This window comes from Nothobranchius furzeri, chromosome 12 (genome assembly GCF_043380555.1).
Source record: "Nothobranchius furzeri strain GRZ-AD chromosome 12, NfurGRZ-RIMD1, whole genome shotgun sequence".
Taxonomy (NCBI): domain Eukaryota; kingdom Metazoa; phylum Chordata; class Actinopteri; order Cyprinodontiformes; family Nothobranchiidae; genus Nothobranchius; species Nothobranchius furzeri.
This window is the reverse complement of record NC_091752.1, coordinates 27,094,445-27,114,165: the sequence shown is the minus strand read 5'-3', so window position 1 is coordinate 27,114,165 and position 19,721 is coordinate 27,094,445. Positions and strand designations below refer to the sequence as shown.

Sequence of the window (19,721 nt, the reverse complement as noted above, 5' to 3'; positions counted from 1 at the left end):
GTTTGATTGGGTTCTCTAAAATGTCCTTGTGTGTGTGTGCGTGCTTGATTGCTTGTCCTGTGTGTCTTTGTGTTGCCCTGCGATGGACTGGCCACCTGTCCAGGGTGTACCCTGTCTACCTGCCCAGAGACTGCTGAAGATAGGCACCAGCCCCCCACGACCCTGCATGGACAAGCGGGTATGGACGATGAATGGATGGATGTGCTTAAGTGACCCTTTACAGGGTTAATGGAAGGCCACCCAGCCCCTATTGCCCCATCTTGCCAGAATATTTCACTTGCAACTTCAGCCTGGCGGGCCGCTCTGTTGGGACTTAAAGAAAATAAAGTTTACATACCTGGTGCTTCTTTCTGCTTCCAGCAAGTTTCCTGCATGTTTTAGATCATGAACACAGCTGATTTGTGCCAGTTTGATTCTATAGACACTAGGGAAGGCTGGGGAGACGGTTAGATTAAGGTGTTAAAAAGATAGAGGAGATACCCTAATTCCTCTAATACACGCCTGGGCCTTTATTTACTCAAGCACATCCTGGTTCTGGCCTTTACTGGAAGGAGGCCAGAATTAGAAGCAGGCCCCAATTTCAATTTGAGCAAAATAAACTACCAGTAGAATGAATCACAACAAGATTTTGTGTCTAATTGAACCTATAAAACACTCGGTTTGTTTACTGAAATTGTACAGTTAACATTGTACATACGTATGCATATAGAACATTTACAACAAACACTGTTGTTTCAGGCTAAATCCCAGTATGGTAACAAACGTAGCAAACATGCAGGTAGTGCATTGTAAACACTTGGTGATAATTAGGTTATTGATTCACAACAAAAGGCAACCGACACCTTACCGCTTCAAAGTTCGTGTCTCGTTTGGTTTGAAATAAAAAATGAAATCCTCCCAACTGTTTAATCCTCATCCTCCGCAGTTCCACGTTACAACACCGAGCTAACTGCTAAAAACATTAGCACGCTACAAGCTATTTGCAGTGAGGACATGTGAAAACAGTATCTAACTGTTTACCTGCTGTTGAATAAAACGCCATAAAAACCTTTAGTAAATCCTTATGTTTATGTTTATTTATTTGGCAGACAATTTATCCAAAGCGACTTACAATTTATAACCTATAGGGCATGTTGTGATCTGTGGGGGAAACCGGAGTACCCGGAGGAAACCCAAGCATACATGGGGAGAACACACAACTCCACGCAGAAAGGCCGCAGCCGAATTTCGAACCTGCGACCTTTGTGCTGCGAGGCAACAGTGCCAACCACTGCGCCACCATGCAGCCCACCGTGCTGAAGTGATCACTGTAAACTAGCATTTTCTGTTCCATTTCTGCTCATCTTGCAGCCGGAGATTATGATCCACTATTCCGTAAGTTTCAGTAAGCCCTTTGTAGCACACTACTTTCGGGACACGAATAAAATAAAACGTTTGTTTTTGTCTCGATCACATGAAATTTGGGCATTTTTACACCCAGTCAACAAAGTAAATAAAGCCTGGGGCACACTGGAGGTGATTTTGAGAAGTCAAGTGGTCACTCAGCTCGCGCAGCTGAACGCTTCTTGGAAAGTTGCGCAATAGTCACAACATCACGCGGGACTTGAGAGCAGGACGCGGGAAGGGACTCTATTGTTTATACATGATCAGACTTGCCGTCGTGTTTTGTGAGACTCTTAATTCATTAACAATGAGTACGCTATTTATTAAATTATTTTAAGATCAGTAGTACTTTAAAGTTATCAAAACTGCAGCTGGGTTTGTGCCGTGAAGTCGGCCACTATTAGAGACCAGCTAATGTAAAACAGGCCAAAATTAGAGAATTTATGGGAGATTTTGCTTTTGGTTCTACAAACGGACACTAGGGGGTGCTAAAAACAGGCCAAAACTGCCTAGTCTCCCTTTAACACAGGCTAGCCTTCCTTGTATCTCCATAATTGCACTCAGCATCTTTCCCTTGTGTTCACAGTCTTGGAGGCGGCACATTCCTGGGACTTTGCTGCCTCCTGACGGGCTGCGAGACGTTTGAGGAGGCGTTAGAAATGGCCAGCAAGGGCGACTCTACGAGCGTGGACAAACTGGTTAAAGATATCTACGGGGGAGACTACGAGCGCTTCGGCCTGCAGGGCTCTGCTGTCGCGTCAAGGTGAGCGTATGACATCACTGTGATGTAGGCTGACTTCATATAAAAGGTTTTTGAACGTTAACAGGTCAGTGAGAGCCAATGGAGTCTATTATCCTTTTCTCCTTCAATAAAACCTCTACAGATCTGTTAACGAGGTAATTCCATCCATATTATTAGACTGCTTATAGAAAGTGGATTAAATCATTTGTGAATAGTAAATAGCAGGTTTCTCACATTACACCATTAAAGCTGGAATATTTACCAGGATCTGTACAAACTACCCGTAGAGCATGTGAGACGATGTCTGCTCATGGTAACAAACACAGCAGCTCAGTTCAAAGTTTAATCCATAAAACTGCAACTTTATCACATTATGATCACTTTTATGATGTTCCCTTCTGTTATTTCTTAAAACAAAACACTCGGTGATAAACGGCACTCACGACAAGACTCAACCCAAGGTTGTTTTATTAGCCTCGTCTTGCTCAGAGTTTGAACTTGATCTGCGGCCAGGACGAACGATAAAATCAGTGTTTAGGTTCTATGCAGAGCAGCTTTTTCACTTTGTGTGGCTTGTTCTCCTACAGTTTTGGTCACATGATGTGCAAAGACAAGCGAGACAGCATCAGTAAGGAGGATCTGGCCAGAGCTACGCTGGTCACCATCACAAATAACATAGGATCCATAGCACGCATGTGTGCTGTCAATGAGGTAAACACACAGCTCACATTGAGCTATGAGCAACATTCTTTGTGTGTGTGTGTGTGTGTGTGTGTGTGTGTGTGTGTGTGTGTGTGTGTGTGGCAACCTGGTATTTCCTAGTTTGCTAGAAATTGTTAAACTGTGGTCACTAATAAAGTGCTGCATGAATTATGGGTCTCGTTACAAATGAAAGTTGTGTTTAAATGGTTTATAATTACTCTGAGCAATAAGTGAAAGGTCTAAAGGCAGCAGCATTGATTTTTCCACAGTGGAGAATCAGTCGGGAGTCTGTGTGCTGTGAGCTTCTTTACAGTGTTGCCTTGTGGCATGGCGATCAAGCAGCATTGTACAGGGCTATCACTGCACACAGAACTGCAGCGGGGACAGGTATCCACCACTTTCTTTAACATAAATGGTCTGGAATTAGTTTTAATAATAAATAAAACCTGACATTATCTTCTCGTTTAGCAAAATCAAAACAGTCACAGAAATACTAAAAACATTAGTTTATTGCAAATATTTTTTTATATTGAATATACAAATTTTCTGTCAGCATAATAAACTTTTTGGGTTGCTGTTTACTTTATTAAGTGAACATTTGGTTGTAATTGCTTTGATTAGGGTAGAACACACATGGTCTGTCAGATCTATACCACCATCTAGTGGTTGAAAGGAAGAACTACACTTGTTTTCAGATTAAGTTTCTATGCAAAAACATTTCCCCTGATACACACACACACACACACACACACACACACACACAAATTAAACAAAACGAGTTGATGCCGTCACCGACAGTGTACCGGTGTCTGTTAATAGTGCAATTAAAATTATGGAACAGTATTCACAAAATCTGCTTTTTGTTTTGGTCTGTCAAATGAATCCATAGTCTGATAAAAACCATTGTGGGTTTTTCTTTTTTGCCTTTTGTTGTTTTAAATCCCTATTTTATTCCACATCCTGTAGTTTACTCTCTGAGCTATTTATTTCTCTCAAATTCCCTTTTTTCCCAGTTTTTCTTCATTCTGGATACAAATGAACAGAAATGCTTGACTTGAAGATAATGGATTGAGGGAAACTATAATTGCTTAAATATTAATCTTATGTGCATAAATAAGACTGGTTTTTTTTGTTTGTTTTTCTGACTAAAATCAGAAAATCGAGCGCGTGGTGTTTGTTGGGAACTTCCTCCGGATCAACACACTTTCGACAAAGTTGCTCGCCTATGCCATGGACTTCTGGTCTAAAGGACAGCTGAAAGCCCTCTTCCTGGAACACGAGGTAAGCGGCCAATCGACAAGCAAGCTGTGGGACAACAGCATGTCGGACGAGTTTAAGTGGCATGACGCGGTCCGCTTGATCCTCCCGTTTGTTTATTCTTCCTGAAAACAACTAAATGTTGCGACTGGGGCTTTTTTTTCTGTGCACAATAAACAAAACGCGTTTCCATGGTGACTAGAAGGAGGATAACGGGTCATTATGCTGCAATACTTTGCATCCTAAATAAATAACTGAACAACTATTCATGCTGCAGTTTTGGTTTTTGGGGAAAACTTTTGTCCTCCGTGGATTTTTCTTAACCCCTTTAAATGATGACCTTGTGACCTCGTTCCAGGGTTATTTCGGAGCGGTGGGAGCGCTGATGGAGCTGCTAAATACGACGGAGGACCTGTGAGGGGAATCCTGTCGAATCGATCCATCTCAGCCTCCAACCCCCAACGTGGTGATGTCATCAACTTTGAACTGTGTTTAAAGCCGACCTCTCCGAGGGAGACTAAGAGAGGACCACAGACACTGACAAAAGCCATTTTAATAAAGTAAATAGCGATAGCCGTTAACGCTCGTCTCCTAGAGTCCTTCTATCAGAGAATTTTAATAATGTCGTCTTTAATTTATGTTTCCTGTGATCAGCCCCTGTCAGAAACTATACAGAGATGAGATATTTTAAGATTTTAGTGTTTAATATTTTTTTGTGGGGGTGTGAAAAGGTGTTTGTGTGAACTACTGTAGCATTACATCCTTGGGACGGTGGGACATCTGATGAGTATCTGTGCAGCTGATATGACTTTTTCCACCTGTAACTTATGGATATCGTACTTCTGCAGCCACAGAGACCTTATTATGGGGGTTTGCCTACCTTTTTGCTGCACAGATAGTCACTCACCCTACTACCTAAGGAGTGCACTGAAGCCAAATCTAGTTGACTCACCTGCCTCCTTGTGGAAGGCAAATAAACCGATTTTATTTCCGTTTTTTGCTCCTCTGCACATGACCTGCGCTTTTTGTCCGTCTCTCCTTTTTCCTGCGGAGTGTCCTTTGTGCTGAGCTGAGTCTGAGATGATGCGACCAAATCTTTGCATTACTGGTTCCAGGCTAGAGCTCCATAACTCGGCTATGAGTGAAGTGCTTTTCTACCAGATCTTTTGTCTTTCTCTGCTTTTATTCTCGGTCTTCTGGCTTCTATGCCATTCTGGGCCCTCGTTTGGATTCTGCAGGGTTGTGCAGTGTGGCCGTGTTCCAAATGATTATGCAAATTTTCTGAAATCAAAAGCTATTTCAATCCAGAACATCATTTTTTTTAATAGCTGCTTCACAACTCTTACATCAGTTGTTTTTGGAGAGTTTCTGCTTGGATTTCTTTTCAGGGTGTCAGAATTGCCTCCCAACCTCGTAGAGCTCCTGCTAGAGGATGCTCCAACGACTCAGAGGCTTGAGATCTGGGGAGGATGGAGGCTGCACCATAGGTGTATCTCCTTTAATGCACATAGCTGCTAATGATAGCGAGGTATTCCCTGTAGCATTAGACAGTGCAATCTCATAAATGAAGACAATTTTGCTACAGAAAGAACCATCGACAGTGGTTTGTAAGAAACTCCACATTCAGTGATCCAAACAGCCACGAGGTTAATTGAAAATATACACATAACACTTTAATGCAATTTGCAAAATGAATTTGGAACGCGTCGTATCCAGTGGCTCCAGCGCCTCAGTTATAATGCAGATGCAAAATAATTAAAACAGGAGACCATGATGCTTTTGGCTAAACTTACTCTGTCATTTAGAATATTCTCATGTGTTAGAGCTGGAAACGTGTTTAGAACGTTTGTCGTTGAATTGAGAGCATCAAACGGATCTGATCTGCATTTTTCATGCAGAGTTTAAACGGCGTATCACACATGTGGCCGGTATTGTGTAAAGCTGTAGCTTTGTGATTCATCTCCAGTGGGCTTCTTATGTAAAGCAGTTTGGGGACAAACTGACCACAAGTGTATTTACCTGTCCTGTGATCTCATAGGGATGCTGCAGGCACCCTAACCTTTTCTATGCCTGGATCCTGACAGCCTTCATCTCTGTTGTCAAAGCAGGACTCTGCTGTGTCCGACATGCCTTTACTCTCCGGGGGTGGAGTTTCTGCTTCATTTAATCGCCTTTCATCTGTGGTTATTTCTGTTTCACCTGCAGCGCGGACACATCTGTTATCCTCATCAGGGCTTTCTTATAAGCAAGTGTTCTGAAGGTCTCATTGACAGAAATCAGCTGTTGCTGCTGTCTACACTTTGACCCTCTCACTAACAACAGGTCTGCTGCTACGCTGTTGCTTTGTTTCACATATTCTCTGAAGTGGTTTTTATCCACACCAAATCAATCGGCAGTAACAAACATGTTAAATTAAGCCAGCCGTTGTGAGGAGATACTACCAGTATTTAAGTCATTTTTAAAGGGATGTTTTTCTTCTAATTATCCCTCCTGATATCATGTTTCTACCCAGCTGTGACAACGCTGTGAACTGTGACACAAACCATGTTTTTTTTTCTTTTATTTGCCTTTTTCCAACTCGTGTTTGGATGACTTGTAGTGACCTGCATCCATCAGGTGCCGCGCTGTCGTAAAACCCAGCCGGTCACTCTGAAATCATCGCGGCTGCCTTTACTGTGTTTCGCCACCTTGGTGCCCTTTGCCTTCATTATGATTTTCCTGCTGAAACTCACTTGTTTTTGTAATGTGCATGCATCTTTCAACCATCAGCTCTTTATGTTTTTGTGACCGTACTGTAAAACCGAAGTTTAGCGTGGGCATGTGTCAGAACTCCAAAAACAATAACTCCTGCCCCTCCTGCAGGACTGTGGGACGTCTGATTGGCTGCATCGACCTTTAGATACTAACAAAATTCTCAATTTGTACATGCTATTTTTGTTTGTTTGTTCTACTGGGGAACATTTTTCTCATTTTTTTTCTGATTTATTGTTTTTGTTGGCATCACAGAACCTGTGTGATTGTTTTTAAATGTGTGAATTTCTCCACGATCCGTCTGCAGAAATAATTTTGCACACTTTGTAATTTTCAGCGCTTATGAAAGTCTCACTGTGAAATATTTGAACGTGTATTGTGCTGGTGAGGGTTCTCAGTCCTTCAGGTCTTGGCAATCTGACGGAGATCGAATGAAGGCAGCTGGACCTTTTTGATTTCTTGAAGTCACTTTGCTTCTCATCTGAGGAGCTTCTGATTGGAATATGGAGGAGCCGAGCTTAGAAATTGTGGCAGTCTATCATTGCTAAACGAGCAGAGATTACATATGAATACCCCTACCCCGAGCAGTTGTTGAATTCGTTATGTCCTATTGTGAGGGGAATGGTTGTTTTGATTAGATGCAGGAGGGTGTGAGCCAGATGTTTAGGTCACACCCTCCTGCATCAAATCAATACAATCATTCCCCTCACAATAGGACATAACAAATTCAGCGACTCCCTGGGGGAGGAGGGGTTTTCATTGGTAGTTTCAGCTTGTTAAGCACCTTTGATGAGAATCGAAACATCCTCAGGAATCCAAAGCAGTCCAGTTGCCTTCAAGGTGTGTTGTGTTTGTCCCTCAGAGCCTTGGTCAGTGCTGCCTTTGAAAGGGAACATTTTTGCAGACTCTGTCAGGATATTCATGACACACACTTTAATTTAAATCCTGTGAGCTCGTCCCATTTTAATTGTGCTTTTGTAAGTTTTATGTTAGTTTCCTAGCAACCTAAAATGCTCCTAATCCAGCGTCAAACCAGCAGATGTTCAAATTGTATTTTTGGGTGCAACTTTTTGGTTTGTAGTTTATTTTTTGTTTTTAATCACAAATGTTTTTATTTCCCTCTGGGACCATCTGATGAGTGTATTCCCATGAAGCTTAAAGCACCAACTAAATGGGTGAACTAACAAGCTATGCAGTAACTACCGTGTTAATCTTTGATCTTTCTAACAAACTCATCCTTTCCCTCCTAAATCACTTCTTTGTAAATGTTTGTTTTAATGATATGCAACCCTGTCGTTGCTCCGCTCTGTGAAATCCTGTTTCTGTCCCTGCTGATTTTGTTGTTAACTGTAGCGAAGCAGGTGCTCGTAACGGGATGTTTTAGACGTATCACGCACCGAGAGGTGTAGAAAGCCTTTTCGGTAATACTTGTTAGTAGTCGCTAAAAGAATCAACTATTTGGAATGTTTCTGTTGTGAAAAAAGTGCACGAGAGCTTAACAAATGTCACCTTTTTATTCATGTTTGGTGGAAATTGAGGTGTTATTTAACTTCTCCTGCTTTGTCTGATTTTCATCATCATGTCCAACACTCTGTTGCGTGAGCATTTTCTAGGCTTTAAATTTCTTCTTGAATGCTTGACTGGCGGGACAGACGGATTCGCCTGTTCTGTATTTGATTGTACAGAGATTTGTAAATAATATTAAGAATAATATAATATACACCAGCAATCTGTTGACTAAGTGGTTTTAAATGTGCAGAACCTGGTGACACTCGGCACTTCCTCTACAATCCCTCTGCAGACAGAAGACGCATCACATAAAACACGTTCCTCCATTTGATTAAAACTCGTTTCTGATATTCTTGCATGTGTTAAATACTAACTCAAAGTTTCTGCCCCTTATTCATGTTCAAGGCTTTAATCGAGCTTCCTGAATCCGTTTTGACCACTAAAAGAAAATCTTGAATAGAGAACCGTAACGTTGAGTTTGTTTGATGCTCAGCGACTTCAGACGGGATGCATGTTTTCTGTCTGCTGGGTTTCGGTGCCGGATGTTTGTTCTCACGGCCCAGTGCTCGTCGTTGGTCTCAGTTCTGCTGCTTTTAACGTGGGTGCAAGAAAAGGAACAACAAAAAAAAGATGGAAAACTGACAAATGAAAGATGGCTTCTTGCCTTGTGCAATGTGTATGTACTGAAGTGGAGAGATTTTTTTCTTACAAAGAATTAAACCTGGATTCAAACCGCATTCTGGAATTTATTTTTTATAACTTTACGTGTAGCAAATGAAAAGTTAATTTAATCTGTCAGTGAGTGTAGATTTGTGGTCATATTTTCCAATAAACAATTTTGTCAGCATTCCCTGTTCATCACAACAATTGTGTGTTTAGTGTTCCATAAAAACAAACGAAGAATATACAGCGGGTAGGGAAAGTATTCAGACCCCCGTCAATTATTCTCTTTGTGATGTCGCTGCCATTTGCTAAAATCAATTAAATTAAGTTTTTCCTCAATAATGAACACACAACATTGTCAGAAAAACACTGAATTTTAGAACTATGCAGATTTCTTAAAAAAGAATAACTGAAATATCAAATGGTCCTAAGTATTTAGTCCCTTTGCTCTGTATTAAGTAGACGCAACCTTTTGAGCGAACACAGCCACGAGTCTTCTTGGTAAAGATGCAATAAGCTTACACCGGGATTTGGGGATCCTCTGCCATTCCTCCTTGCAGATTTTCTCCAGTTCTGTCAGGTTGGGTGAACGTTGGTGTTCAACCATTTTTAGGAGATGCTCAACTGGGTTTAAGTCCGGGCTCCGGCTGGGCCATTCAAGAACAGTCCCAGAGTTGCAGTGAAGCTGTGTGCTTAGAGCCATTGTCACGTTGGAAGGTAAATGTGATCGTCCTCTCACTGTGACCCGATTGATTATGCGCCCTGGCTACTTAGCCAAGGGGATGTTCCTTTGGCTGACAGGTCAGTGTGCGTGACTCACCTGGGAGTCTGGGGATCAAATCACGCCCAGGCCCTCGTTTCTCCACCTTGCCACATAAACCTTCGGCCCAGTCCGAGGTCCTGAAACAGCCTGCTCTAGGAAGGGTTCTGGTCATCACAAACGTCTTCCATTTAAGGACCATGGAGGGCACTGTTCTCTTAGGAACCTTAAGTGCAGCAGATGATTTTTGTAACCTTGGCCAGATCTGTGCCTTGCCTCAATTCTGTCTCTGAGCTCTTCAGGCAATTCCTTTGACCTCATGATTCTCATTTGCTCTGACCTGCATTGTGAACTGTAAGGTCTAATATAGGCAGGTGTGTGGCTTTCCTACTCAAGTCAAATCAGTATAATCAAACCCAGCTGGACTAATGAAGATGTAGGACTATCTCAAGGATGATCAGAAGAAATGGAACACACCTGAGTTTAATATGAGCGACAGCAGAGGGTCTGAATACCATGTGATATTTCAGTTTTTCTTCTTTAATAAATTTGCAGAAATTTCTAAAATTCTGTTTTTCTGTCAATATGGAGTGTTGTGCATACATTAATAAGGAAAAAATGAGTTAATTTGATTTTAGCAAATGGCTGCAACTTAAAAGGGCATTATGGAAGTTTGACAGCCAAAACATGTATAGAAATAATAAATTTCTTCTTCATACATTCTCCTGCAATGCCCTGGTCCTGTAGAATGAGCCCTGGCATTTTTACTGTGATTGCCAGTTTTTCTGTAAAATCACAGAAAAAGAGAGTTGCTCGGGTCGAGCAGGCTGCTTCAGGCATCGCCCGTAGCATTTGCTATCAGTAGCTTTAGCAGCAGAGAGTGAGGCAGTGCCAACTCAGCGACGTTGTTGCTTTCCTAATGCCTAGTGATGAACCTAGCTACATTTCTGAGGACCCTTAGCTACTTTCTTCTAGATATTTCCTGCAAATTAGCAAAAAAATATCCATTTTCGCTCCGAATCGTTCTTTGAATGTTGTTTCAGCTGTCATCAAGAATATAAATATTACAGATGCTAAGAACATTACTTGTGCTTTAGCTCATCTGGTAAAACATCGGACACTCGTGCAGAAGTTCTGGGTTTGATTCCGGATGTGAATATATTTTTTTAGAGTTTATTTTTTACATGAATGGTATTTTTTTTACAGTAAGATACCCAAATTTTTAATTGAGACTTGCCAAACGGCATTGAAGTCACAGATAAAAAAGATGTGGTTTCAACTTTCATTTTGGAACAATTTTTCAAGCAAGGGAAGGGAATGATCTGTGAAGCTGACGGACTGACCCATCTTAAACCTTTGTCCGCTGTGCTGAAGAGAAAGGTACAGAACCAAATTATTTAATTAATTAGCTGCACATTCTCCTGTCCTCCAGGCCACACACACACACACACACACACACACACACACACACACACACACACACACACACACAGGACTGTCTCAGCTGTTATTTTCGTTAAGGAGTGTGCACGTACAGCATGCGCGCCTCATGCACGAGCCTACTATTGAAGCTGCCGTTACACTTTTGGCCTGAGGGGGCAATCGCGAGCATAAAAATTCAAAACTCTGTAAAGTCCCTTTAACAAGGAGTGAACAATTGTTGGGGGTCTGAATGCTTTCCGTACCTGCTGTAGAAATGATGGATGGCTCTCCGAATGAACCTTACATCTTAAAATGGATATAGAAAAAGACTGTAAGTTGTAAGATAACGTAAGTTCCATCCATCCATCAGGAGTTGAGTCGTGAGGGCAGCAGCCTAAACTGAGAGGCCCAGACTTCCCTCTCCACAGCCACCTGGACCAGCTCCTCTGAGGGGATCCCTGGTCAGCCAAGAGACTAGTCCCTCCAGCGTGGTCTTCCCTCGGGTCTCCTCCTGGTTGGACGTACCCAGAAAACCTCACCAGGGAGGCATCCAGGAGGCACCTCAACTGGCTCCTCTCATGTGGAGGAGCAGCGGGTCTACTCTGAGCCCCTCCCAGATAACTGAGCTTCTCATCCTCTAAGGGATAGCCCAGCCACCCTGCAGAGAAAACTAATTTCAGCAAAGATGTTAGTTGTTCCTAAAATTTAGACTAGTTTTAAAAACTGAGCTTTTAAGAAGTTTGTTGGAAGAAAAATGCTTTGAAATGACAGAATGCACTAATAAAAGATAAGATAAAATAAGTTAGTTGAAATAAAACAGACAAACCCATATAAAGACAGACAGAAATGAGCTTTTTTTTAACAAGAGTTTTGATGAAAATGAGCTTGAACGATCGGGTTGCAATCAACACATTTATGATGCTTTAGTTTTAGACTGAAGCAGCTGTACTGGAGCAAAAATGACTGGACTCAAAGATCAGCAGATTGTGTCACTCATTACCTTTTCTGCTACTGCAACGGTGAACATTTTGCAAATGTTTTTCCCCTGGAAGTTGAATGAGTTTAGTCACAGACCCAATCTTTAAAATATTCTTGATGAAAGACCAACAATGATAACATTTTTAATAAAAACTGTGAAAACTGTACAATATTAGTGCAAAAATGAAAAAAACAACAACAGTAAGACTTTATTATCTGATGCTGCAGACCTCTCCTCCTCTTCTTGCTCCTCCTCCTGCCTCGTCTCTACATATCTTTACTTTGCAGAGAGATTTGTCCTACAAGTCACCTCCACGGTGTTTGCAGGACATTTAACAGCTGGAAAAAGTAATTTTGTTTGAATTTATACAATAAACATCTGGACCATGAAGTTACAGTTCACAGGAGCAGAGGCCTAACTGGGAGCTGTTGTGAGTACAACCCAATCACATGCATGTTATTCAGCTTGCAGTCATTCTGTTTGTTGCTTCACTTCCAGCAGTTTGTTGCATTTCAACTACTTTTTATCTTATTTTGTATTTTTTTATTTAAAAAAATAATATATATATATATATATATATATATATATATATATATATATATATCTTATATGAACTTAGAGCACATCTATAAAATTGCAATTTTCCTATTAAATGAATGATGGTAAGATGTTTTTAAAGTGCAGTTGACTGAATAATTAAAGTAACTTCTCTAAAATTGAAAGTGCATGAGCTGCATGGAAATGTATTATTATCAGCTTTAAAATAGGTTTAGAAAGTACAGAATAATCTCTCCATTTTTCTAATTTACTGTGATTTTTGAATTAACTTGATTGATTTCATGGTGTATTGCCAGTTTACCATCCAGTAGGAGTTAAGTAACCTTTAACTAATGCTCTCAGTTCACACACACACACACACACACACACACACACACACACACACACACACACACACACACACAGACACACACACACACACACACACACACACACCTGTAAACCTAGCGACCTGTGACTTTGCACAGATAAGCGTTCTTAAAACAAACAGAGCAGCAACAAAAGCTGTACAGAAACCTTTGAACTGCAAGAAAAAACATTCAACACGACTGGTCGGTCGCCTTTTTTCTTTTCTTTTTTTTAGGTTTTAAATGTAACTTTTTACAACTTAACTGAGCTTTTTATCCATCAGCACAACAGCTCTCTTATCAGCGTACAGTCAGGTAGCAGAAACCTCGCTCAGCTGCTTTGAATCCACGTTTTCAGGTTAAAATACTGAATTACTCAACTGATGTCAGTCTGATAAACATGTGAGCACATAGGGAGGTTCTGCCTTGGACTGTGATCATGATGTAACCTATAACTGCATCGCTGGATGCCATCAAGGAAAACGATGCTGAAGGCAGGTGCAGTGCACGGAAATGATTCAGACCCCGGTCAGTTTGTCACTCTCTGTTAAACTGCAGCCATTTGCTAAAATGAATAAATTAATCTTTTTCTCATTAATGCACAGAACAGAACAGAACAACACTAAATTTAAGACATTTCTCTGATTTATTAAAGGATAAAAACTGTAATATCACGTGGTCCTAAGTATTCAGACCCTTTGCTGTGACTCTCAAAGAAATCCAGAACTTACCAGTTTAAGGTCTAGTTTGAGTGTTTGAAGACTACATGACTATTTATTTTAAAATTATATCTATAATAATCTAATTATTAACTGTAACTCCCAAAAATCTAATTAACCCTCCCACTGTCCTAATGGGTGTGACCCCGTGAGGAAAGTTGGCCATTGAGCAGGATTGATGGTTTATTACTTGAGGTCCATGTGGCAGGGGTGAGGTGGTGCTCACTCCTCACCCCTGCCACATGGACCCAAGGGATAAACCATTAATCTTGCTCAATGGCCAACTTTCCTCACGGGGTCACACCCATTAGGACAGTGGGAGGGTTAAACACTATGAGCTTCAATGACAAACACAAAATACATGCAGATGATTTGTTTATTCCTGGTTTCACTTCTATTTTCTAGTGGCTGAGGAATTCAGAATGGATGAAGGAGCTAAAAGAGATGATAGACGAACAAGAAGAACTTTCAGGAAGTTAGCCATTCATTTTATAGACCTGATTCCATCAGTTGAAGGTTCTCTGCATTTCTAGACAGAAGAACATTAAAGCCTGGAGGTGCTTCACTAAGTTGTGATGGCGGCGCCAGTTACAAAGGAGGGAAGGACTGAGGGAGGCAGAAGGTCGTCTGCAGTCATGAGCCCACCAGAGGGTGGCTGGGGTTGGATGATAGTTGCTGGATGTTTCCTGGCAACCATCTGCATTCGAGCCGTCACCAGGTAACGAGTCTGAGAGTAAAAACAAGCAGAAACGTCCCATCATTCAACCGTCCGTCCGTCCATCATCCATCGATTCATCCATCCATCAAGCATCCATCCATCCATCCATCCATCCATCCATCATCTATCTGTTCATCCATTCATCCCTATATCCATCCACCCATCCATCCAACCCTCATCCATCCAGCCTCCATTCATCCATCCATCCATCCATCCATCCATCCACCCATCATCCATCTATCCATCCATTCACCCACCCATCCAACCATCATCCATCCATCCATCCATCCATCCATCCATCCATCCATCTATCCATCCATTCACCCACCCATCCAACCATCATCCATCTATCCATCCATTCACCCACCCACCCATCCATCCATCCATCCATCATCTATCTGTTCATCCATTCATCCTTATATCCATCCACCCATCCATCCAACCATCATCCATCCATCCATCATCCATCCAGCCTCCATTCATCCATCCATCCACCCATCATCCATCTATCCATCCATTCACCCATCCAACCATCATTCATCCATCCATCCATCCATCCATCCATCCATCCATCCATCCATCCATCCGTATATCCTAAGGCAGTATCCCTATCAGATAATTTCAGTATGAAGGAGCAGCCGCTGTACTTCACTATGTTCTTACAGTAATTAATAACTTATTAGATGAAAGAGTTTAACATTATGTGTGTGCCCTTTGTAAGAAGACCAGAGAGTACCTTTTGGACATTATGTAACAGACAAAGTCAGAAAGACTGAGTTCAGAGCTCTCAGATAAAGGCAGCGTCCATAAACCGTAAATCCAGCTCAGCTTTATTTTGTCAGCTACATGGAACTAATTCTCATTTAGATCCAAATCAGATTAAACAAAACTTCTTATTTATTTCCCAACATTGATCATGTAAAATGCATTTTGTACAAAACCCTGAAGTCACAACTTGATCTGAGTTCCAGTTTGAGCTGATTACTTCTGTTCCACATGAACTAAACATGAACTAAATATTTTCTACAGTTTGATGATAGTGATTCAGTAGAGTTTGATGGTCATGAGAGGATGAAAAGAACAATGATTAATAAAGCCTGAAACCTTTACTCATCCATTTTTCTAGATGTGTCTCCATGTTCTTTGTGGAGTTCCAGATGCACTTTGAGAAGGATTATTCCTCCACGGCTTGGATCCACAGCATGATGGACTCCACAACCATGCTGTGTGGTAGGACAGACCTTTTATTCAGAATTTGCAAGTTAAACATGTTGATCAGCCACAACATTATGACCAGAATCGAGTAGAGTGAGGAAAATACTGTAAGATGGGATAAATGTGTTATTTTCTTGAAGTGAAGACTTTGTCTCTTGTGCTTTTGAACTTAAATCTACCAAAGAAGGAAACATATTTAATTAACCACAACAGGACCAAGGGTGGCCAAACCATTCTGATCATTTGAATGTTAAATTGTGGTTTAAATCAGCAGAAATTCTAAATGTCTGTGTGCATCACAGCCTGAATGCTGCAGATGCTGACCAGAATCCTCAAAGCTTCAGAACAGGACCATTGATTAAGTGATAGATATTCATCGTGTGGTCATAATGTTATGTCTGACCAGATTCCCGAAAGTGAGCTGTTAGTTGTAAGAATAAAATGGGTAAAATAAATGTGTTTTCTTGAGTAAAAATCTGTTAAGAATTCACTTAAACTTCATTTCAAGCTCCTCTCGGTGGTTTCCTTGGCAACCGTTTATCCTGCAGAGTGACGGTCTTCCTGGGAGGCCTCCTGTCCTCTGCTGGCTTGGTCCTCAGCTCCTTTGCCTCCAGCCTCGAATTCCTTTACATTTCTCTGGGAATCATCACAGGTACAAACAGACACATAAACCAGTGTAACACTTCAGTAATCTGACGATTTGGCCACTTTAATTTGGGATTTCACTTGGTTCCAAAACAAAAACTAAAACTTTGAGTTTGAAAAAAAGATCAAATGCTGACTTGATGTAGTTCAAACAAAAAAAAAAAAGGAACTATTGCATAACTGCATCACAAACATGTGGGGATGTGTTAAGATTTGGCAGGTACCCTTTATCCATCCCTACAGGTCTCGGCTTTGCTCTCAGCTACACACCAGCCATAGCAATGGTTGGAAGGTACTTCAATGAGAGGAAAGCTCTGGCCTATGGCATCGCTATGTCTGGTACTGACTTTATTTACATTGAGCTCTTTTGTGTTTTTTTCTATTTGTTTCATTTATGTTGTTTCACTCTTCTTTTTTTCTGTTTTTTTTTTCCTTCTGTTTCTCTTTTCCCATTTTCTTCTATCCCCCAGTCTTTTCCATCCCATTCAGCCCAATCTCCCCTTGTCTTCAGGCAGCGGCATTGGAACCTTCCTTCTGGCTCCTGCAGTCCAGCTGCTCATCGAGCATTACTCCTGGAGAGGAGCTCTGCTCATCCTCGGAGGATTTGTGTCCAACCTGTGTGTTTGTGGTGCTTTGATGAGACCACTGGAGCAAAAGAGTGAAAGGTCTGTTTCAAATTTGGTCTTAACAATAACGTATTTTTATTCAAATTTTGATTCAATGTTGATCACATGAACACTCTTTATTGGTAAGTATGTAATAAAATATACATATATAGTATATATACATATATTTTTAAAGCAATGCTAAACAAGTTTCCTCATTCTTCACCCTGCTGGTTGAAACTAGAACTATCATAAACAATCTTGCAGCCCAGCTAGCATGCGTAGGTATGCCCCATATAGATATATACAGGCAAACCATATGAGTGCCAACAGGGTTTGCCTGCAGTTTACATAGTGGCCTCACTGGGGTTTGCCACATAGATTATAACCAACCCATGTATGAGTCAAACCCTCTGGGTCCCTCTGAAAACCTGAAAGTTTATGTGGAAAAACCCTGTTGGCGCCCATATCCATACAGGGCTCACCTATGCATGCTAGCTAGGACCTGCTGTTGCTAGCGCTGACAACAAGCTAATGCTAACACAAACCAACCAATAATAAAAAGTAAAAAGATCCACATTGTTGGGCAAAAAAATATTACTTACAAGTCAGTAGCAACAAAGCCAGGTCACAATCAGTCCATGAATTCAAAACGTCCTTTAGCTCTCTCAAATGAGTGTAGGCCACATCGATTTTCACTCTGGTTTTAGGTCTTTTCTTCATTACTCTTTTACTTCTAAGTGCCACCATGATGCCAGCAATAAAGCAAGCCTCTTATTTAATTTAAATATTTTTTTGCTTTTTTGGGTTGGTGAACTGAAAAAGCTACCTGCTAGCCTTTAAATGAGATAATGGCACAGTAAACAGTTGTTGCCATAAAACAGTTTTCCACAGATGCACAAAAGTTAAGTGCAGTTTTTGGTCAGCAGAGGATTACTGAGGGCTGTCTAATGTGAAGTTGCTCACATTTATGGCTCAGGAACCACTGAAACCAGTTTGAAAGCAATAGTTTAAAGTGTTGAACACTCTTCAGTGTTTGTTTAAAAGTGCTTTTTCTTCTGTCCTGTTGTATCTAAAGGGTGTGGAATAGCAACATGTCAAAGGTGGAGACAGCCTACAGTACTGCAGCTCTGGAATCTGGACTGACTGAACCAACAGCTACCAACTGCGAGCAAGTCGAGCAAAAACTGCTGAAATTACACAATTTAAAGGACACACAGAGTGTCATCATGGCAATTGGAGCATTTAAAAGCTTCAGACAAGAAAACACAGGACTTCAGGGGAACATGAGGCTGCTACCAAAGCTGCCTTTTAAAAGGGAGGAAGATGTGAAAGTGGCTGAATGCTTCTTGTTCAGCAACAAGCTGGAGACAGTGTTAGGAGAGGTGGAAGCTTTACGCCCAATGCTTTCAAATGACAGCATAGTCGAAGACCTGGTGCAAAGCGTTGACCCAAACTACACAACAGCATTTGCTAATGTAGAAAAGCAGATGCCAGAGTTTGCTGAAGTGAAACCAGTAGACTTTGATGAAACCGTGTCTACTGAACCTTTGGTGAACTCCCAGTTGTTATCCAGAGATCAGTCCTTGTGTCTCCGGTTAAAGGAGGAGTTTGGTTTCCTTGTGATTCCCAACTTCCTGATTCTGTCTGTCTCCTTCCTGTTTTTGGCATATGGCTGTAGTGTGCCTTTAGTTTACCTGGTTCCTTACGCCTTGAGCATAGGGGTGGAGCATCGACACGCAGCGTTCCTCATGTCCATATTTGGAATCAGTGGAATCGTCGGCAACATCACCTTTGGATGGATAACAGACAGAAAGTGAGTCAAGAAACAAAGGTTGTACTTGTTATTTAACACTCATGTGATGAATTGCAGCATCAGAGTTACAGATTTCCTCTCCTCCAGGTGTCTGAGGCAGTATCGCATCCTGAGCTACATTCTGGCGATAGGCATGGAGGGCTTTTGTTGTCTCTTCCTACCCTTCCTCCATTCCTTCTCCCTGTTGGTGCCATTTTCTTCCCTCTATGGATATTTTGATGGTGCGTATGTAGCACTAATACCAGTTGTGACCTCTGACATTGTGGGCTCCACCCTTCTTACCTCTGCCTTGGGAATGGTTTACTTCCTACATGCTGTTCCGTATCTGGTCAGCCCACCAATTGGAGGTAAAATTAAATGTTTTCTACCCATGACACATAAAATGAAACTGCTTGGCACATTGCTGTTTTCTCTTCCTCTCTCTTTAGGTTGGCTAGTAGATCAGACAGGAAACTATGTATCATCCTTCCTTCTCAGCGGTGCTTCCTTCATCCTCAGCTCCTCCATTCTGCTGGCTGCTGTTTCTGCTACATATGTGATGAGGGAGTGCAGAGGGGCTCGGTGTCTAAAACAATGTGCTCCGGATTTTTACAAAACAAATGCTGTGACATCATCTAATATATAACTATTTCTTAGTTTGCTTTTAGAAATGTTATTCTTTTGTTTAGTAACCTTTAAAATTAAAGTTTGCAAATGTCCTTGGACATTTGGGACCTTCAGTAATAGTGAGATTTATTAATTATTTTTAAATTTAAGGCAGAGTTACTCTCATAGCGTTATTGAAAAACATTATTTATGCAATGAGTCTGATGCTTATTTTCAGAAGTGTGTGCTTTCAGCCACAAGATGGCGCCAGACCGTGCAGCTTCCATCCCTCTGACATGGCTATCATTTTACACTTTTACAATGTACAGAATAAGTGGAAAGTTA

At 41.3% G+C, this 19,721-nt stretch overlaps 2 protein-coding genes across 6 annotated transcripts in view; both read left to right on the top strand.

Annotated features, from left to right (window-relative positions):
• The window catches only part of pank1a (pantothenate kinase 1a), a 42,741-nt gene extending 33,660 nt beyond the window's left edge, over window positions 1-9,081 (top strand). For both annotated transcript variants that reach the window (XM_015944692.3, XM_015944693.3), the window contains exons 5-8: window positions 1,970-2,146; window positions 2,713-2,836; window positions 3,983-4,108; window positions 4,443-9,081. In XM_015944692.3, the coding sequence (XP_015800178.3) occupies window positions 1,970-2,146; window positions 2,713-2,836; window positions 3,983-4,108; window positions 4,443-4,502 (487 nt within the window). In that variant the 3' untranslated portion in view covers window positions 4,503-9,081. The remainder of the gene's footprint in view (window positions 1-1,969; window positions 2,147-2,712; window positions 2,837-3,982; window positions 4,109-4,442) is intronic.
• A 123-nt stretch (window positions 9,082-9,204) lies between these two features.
• On the top strand, window positions 9,205-19,510 carry LOC107375879 (monocarboxylate transporter 12-B). 4 transcript variants are annotated; one of them, XM_015944685.3, is made up of 9 exons: window positions 9,205-12,598; window positions 14,326-14,510; window positions 15,637-15,740; window positions 16,234-16,377; window positions 16,614-16,709; window positions 16,882-17,035; window positions 18,054-18,791; window positions 18,879-19,138; window positions 19,220-19,510. In XM_015944685.3, exons 2-9 carry the CDS (start codon window positions 14,368-14,370, stop codon window positions 19,414-19,416), a joined length of 1,836 nt encoding a protein of 611 aa, XP_015800171.1. In that variant the 5' UTR covers window positions 9,205-12,598; window positions 14,326-14,367; the 3' UTR covers window positions 19,417-19,510. The 4 variants fall into 4 exon arrangements, with proteins under 4 accessions (XP_015800171.1, XP_015800173.1, XP_015800175.1 ...); XM_015944687.3 differs by having other exon boundaries at window positions 14,198-14,510; XM_015944689.3 differs by lacking the exon at window positions 14,326-14,510.
• The last annotated feature ends 211 nt before the right edge of the window (window positions 19,511-19,721 follow it).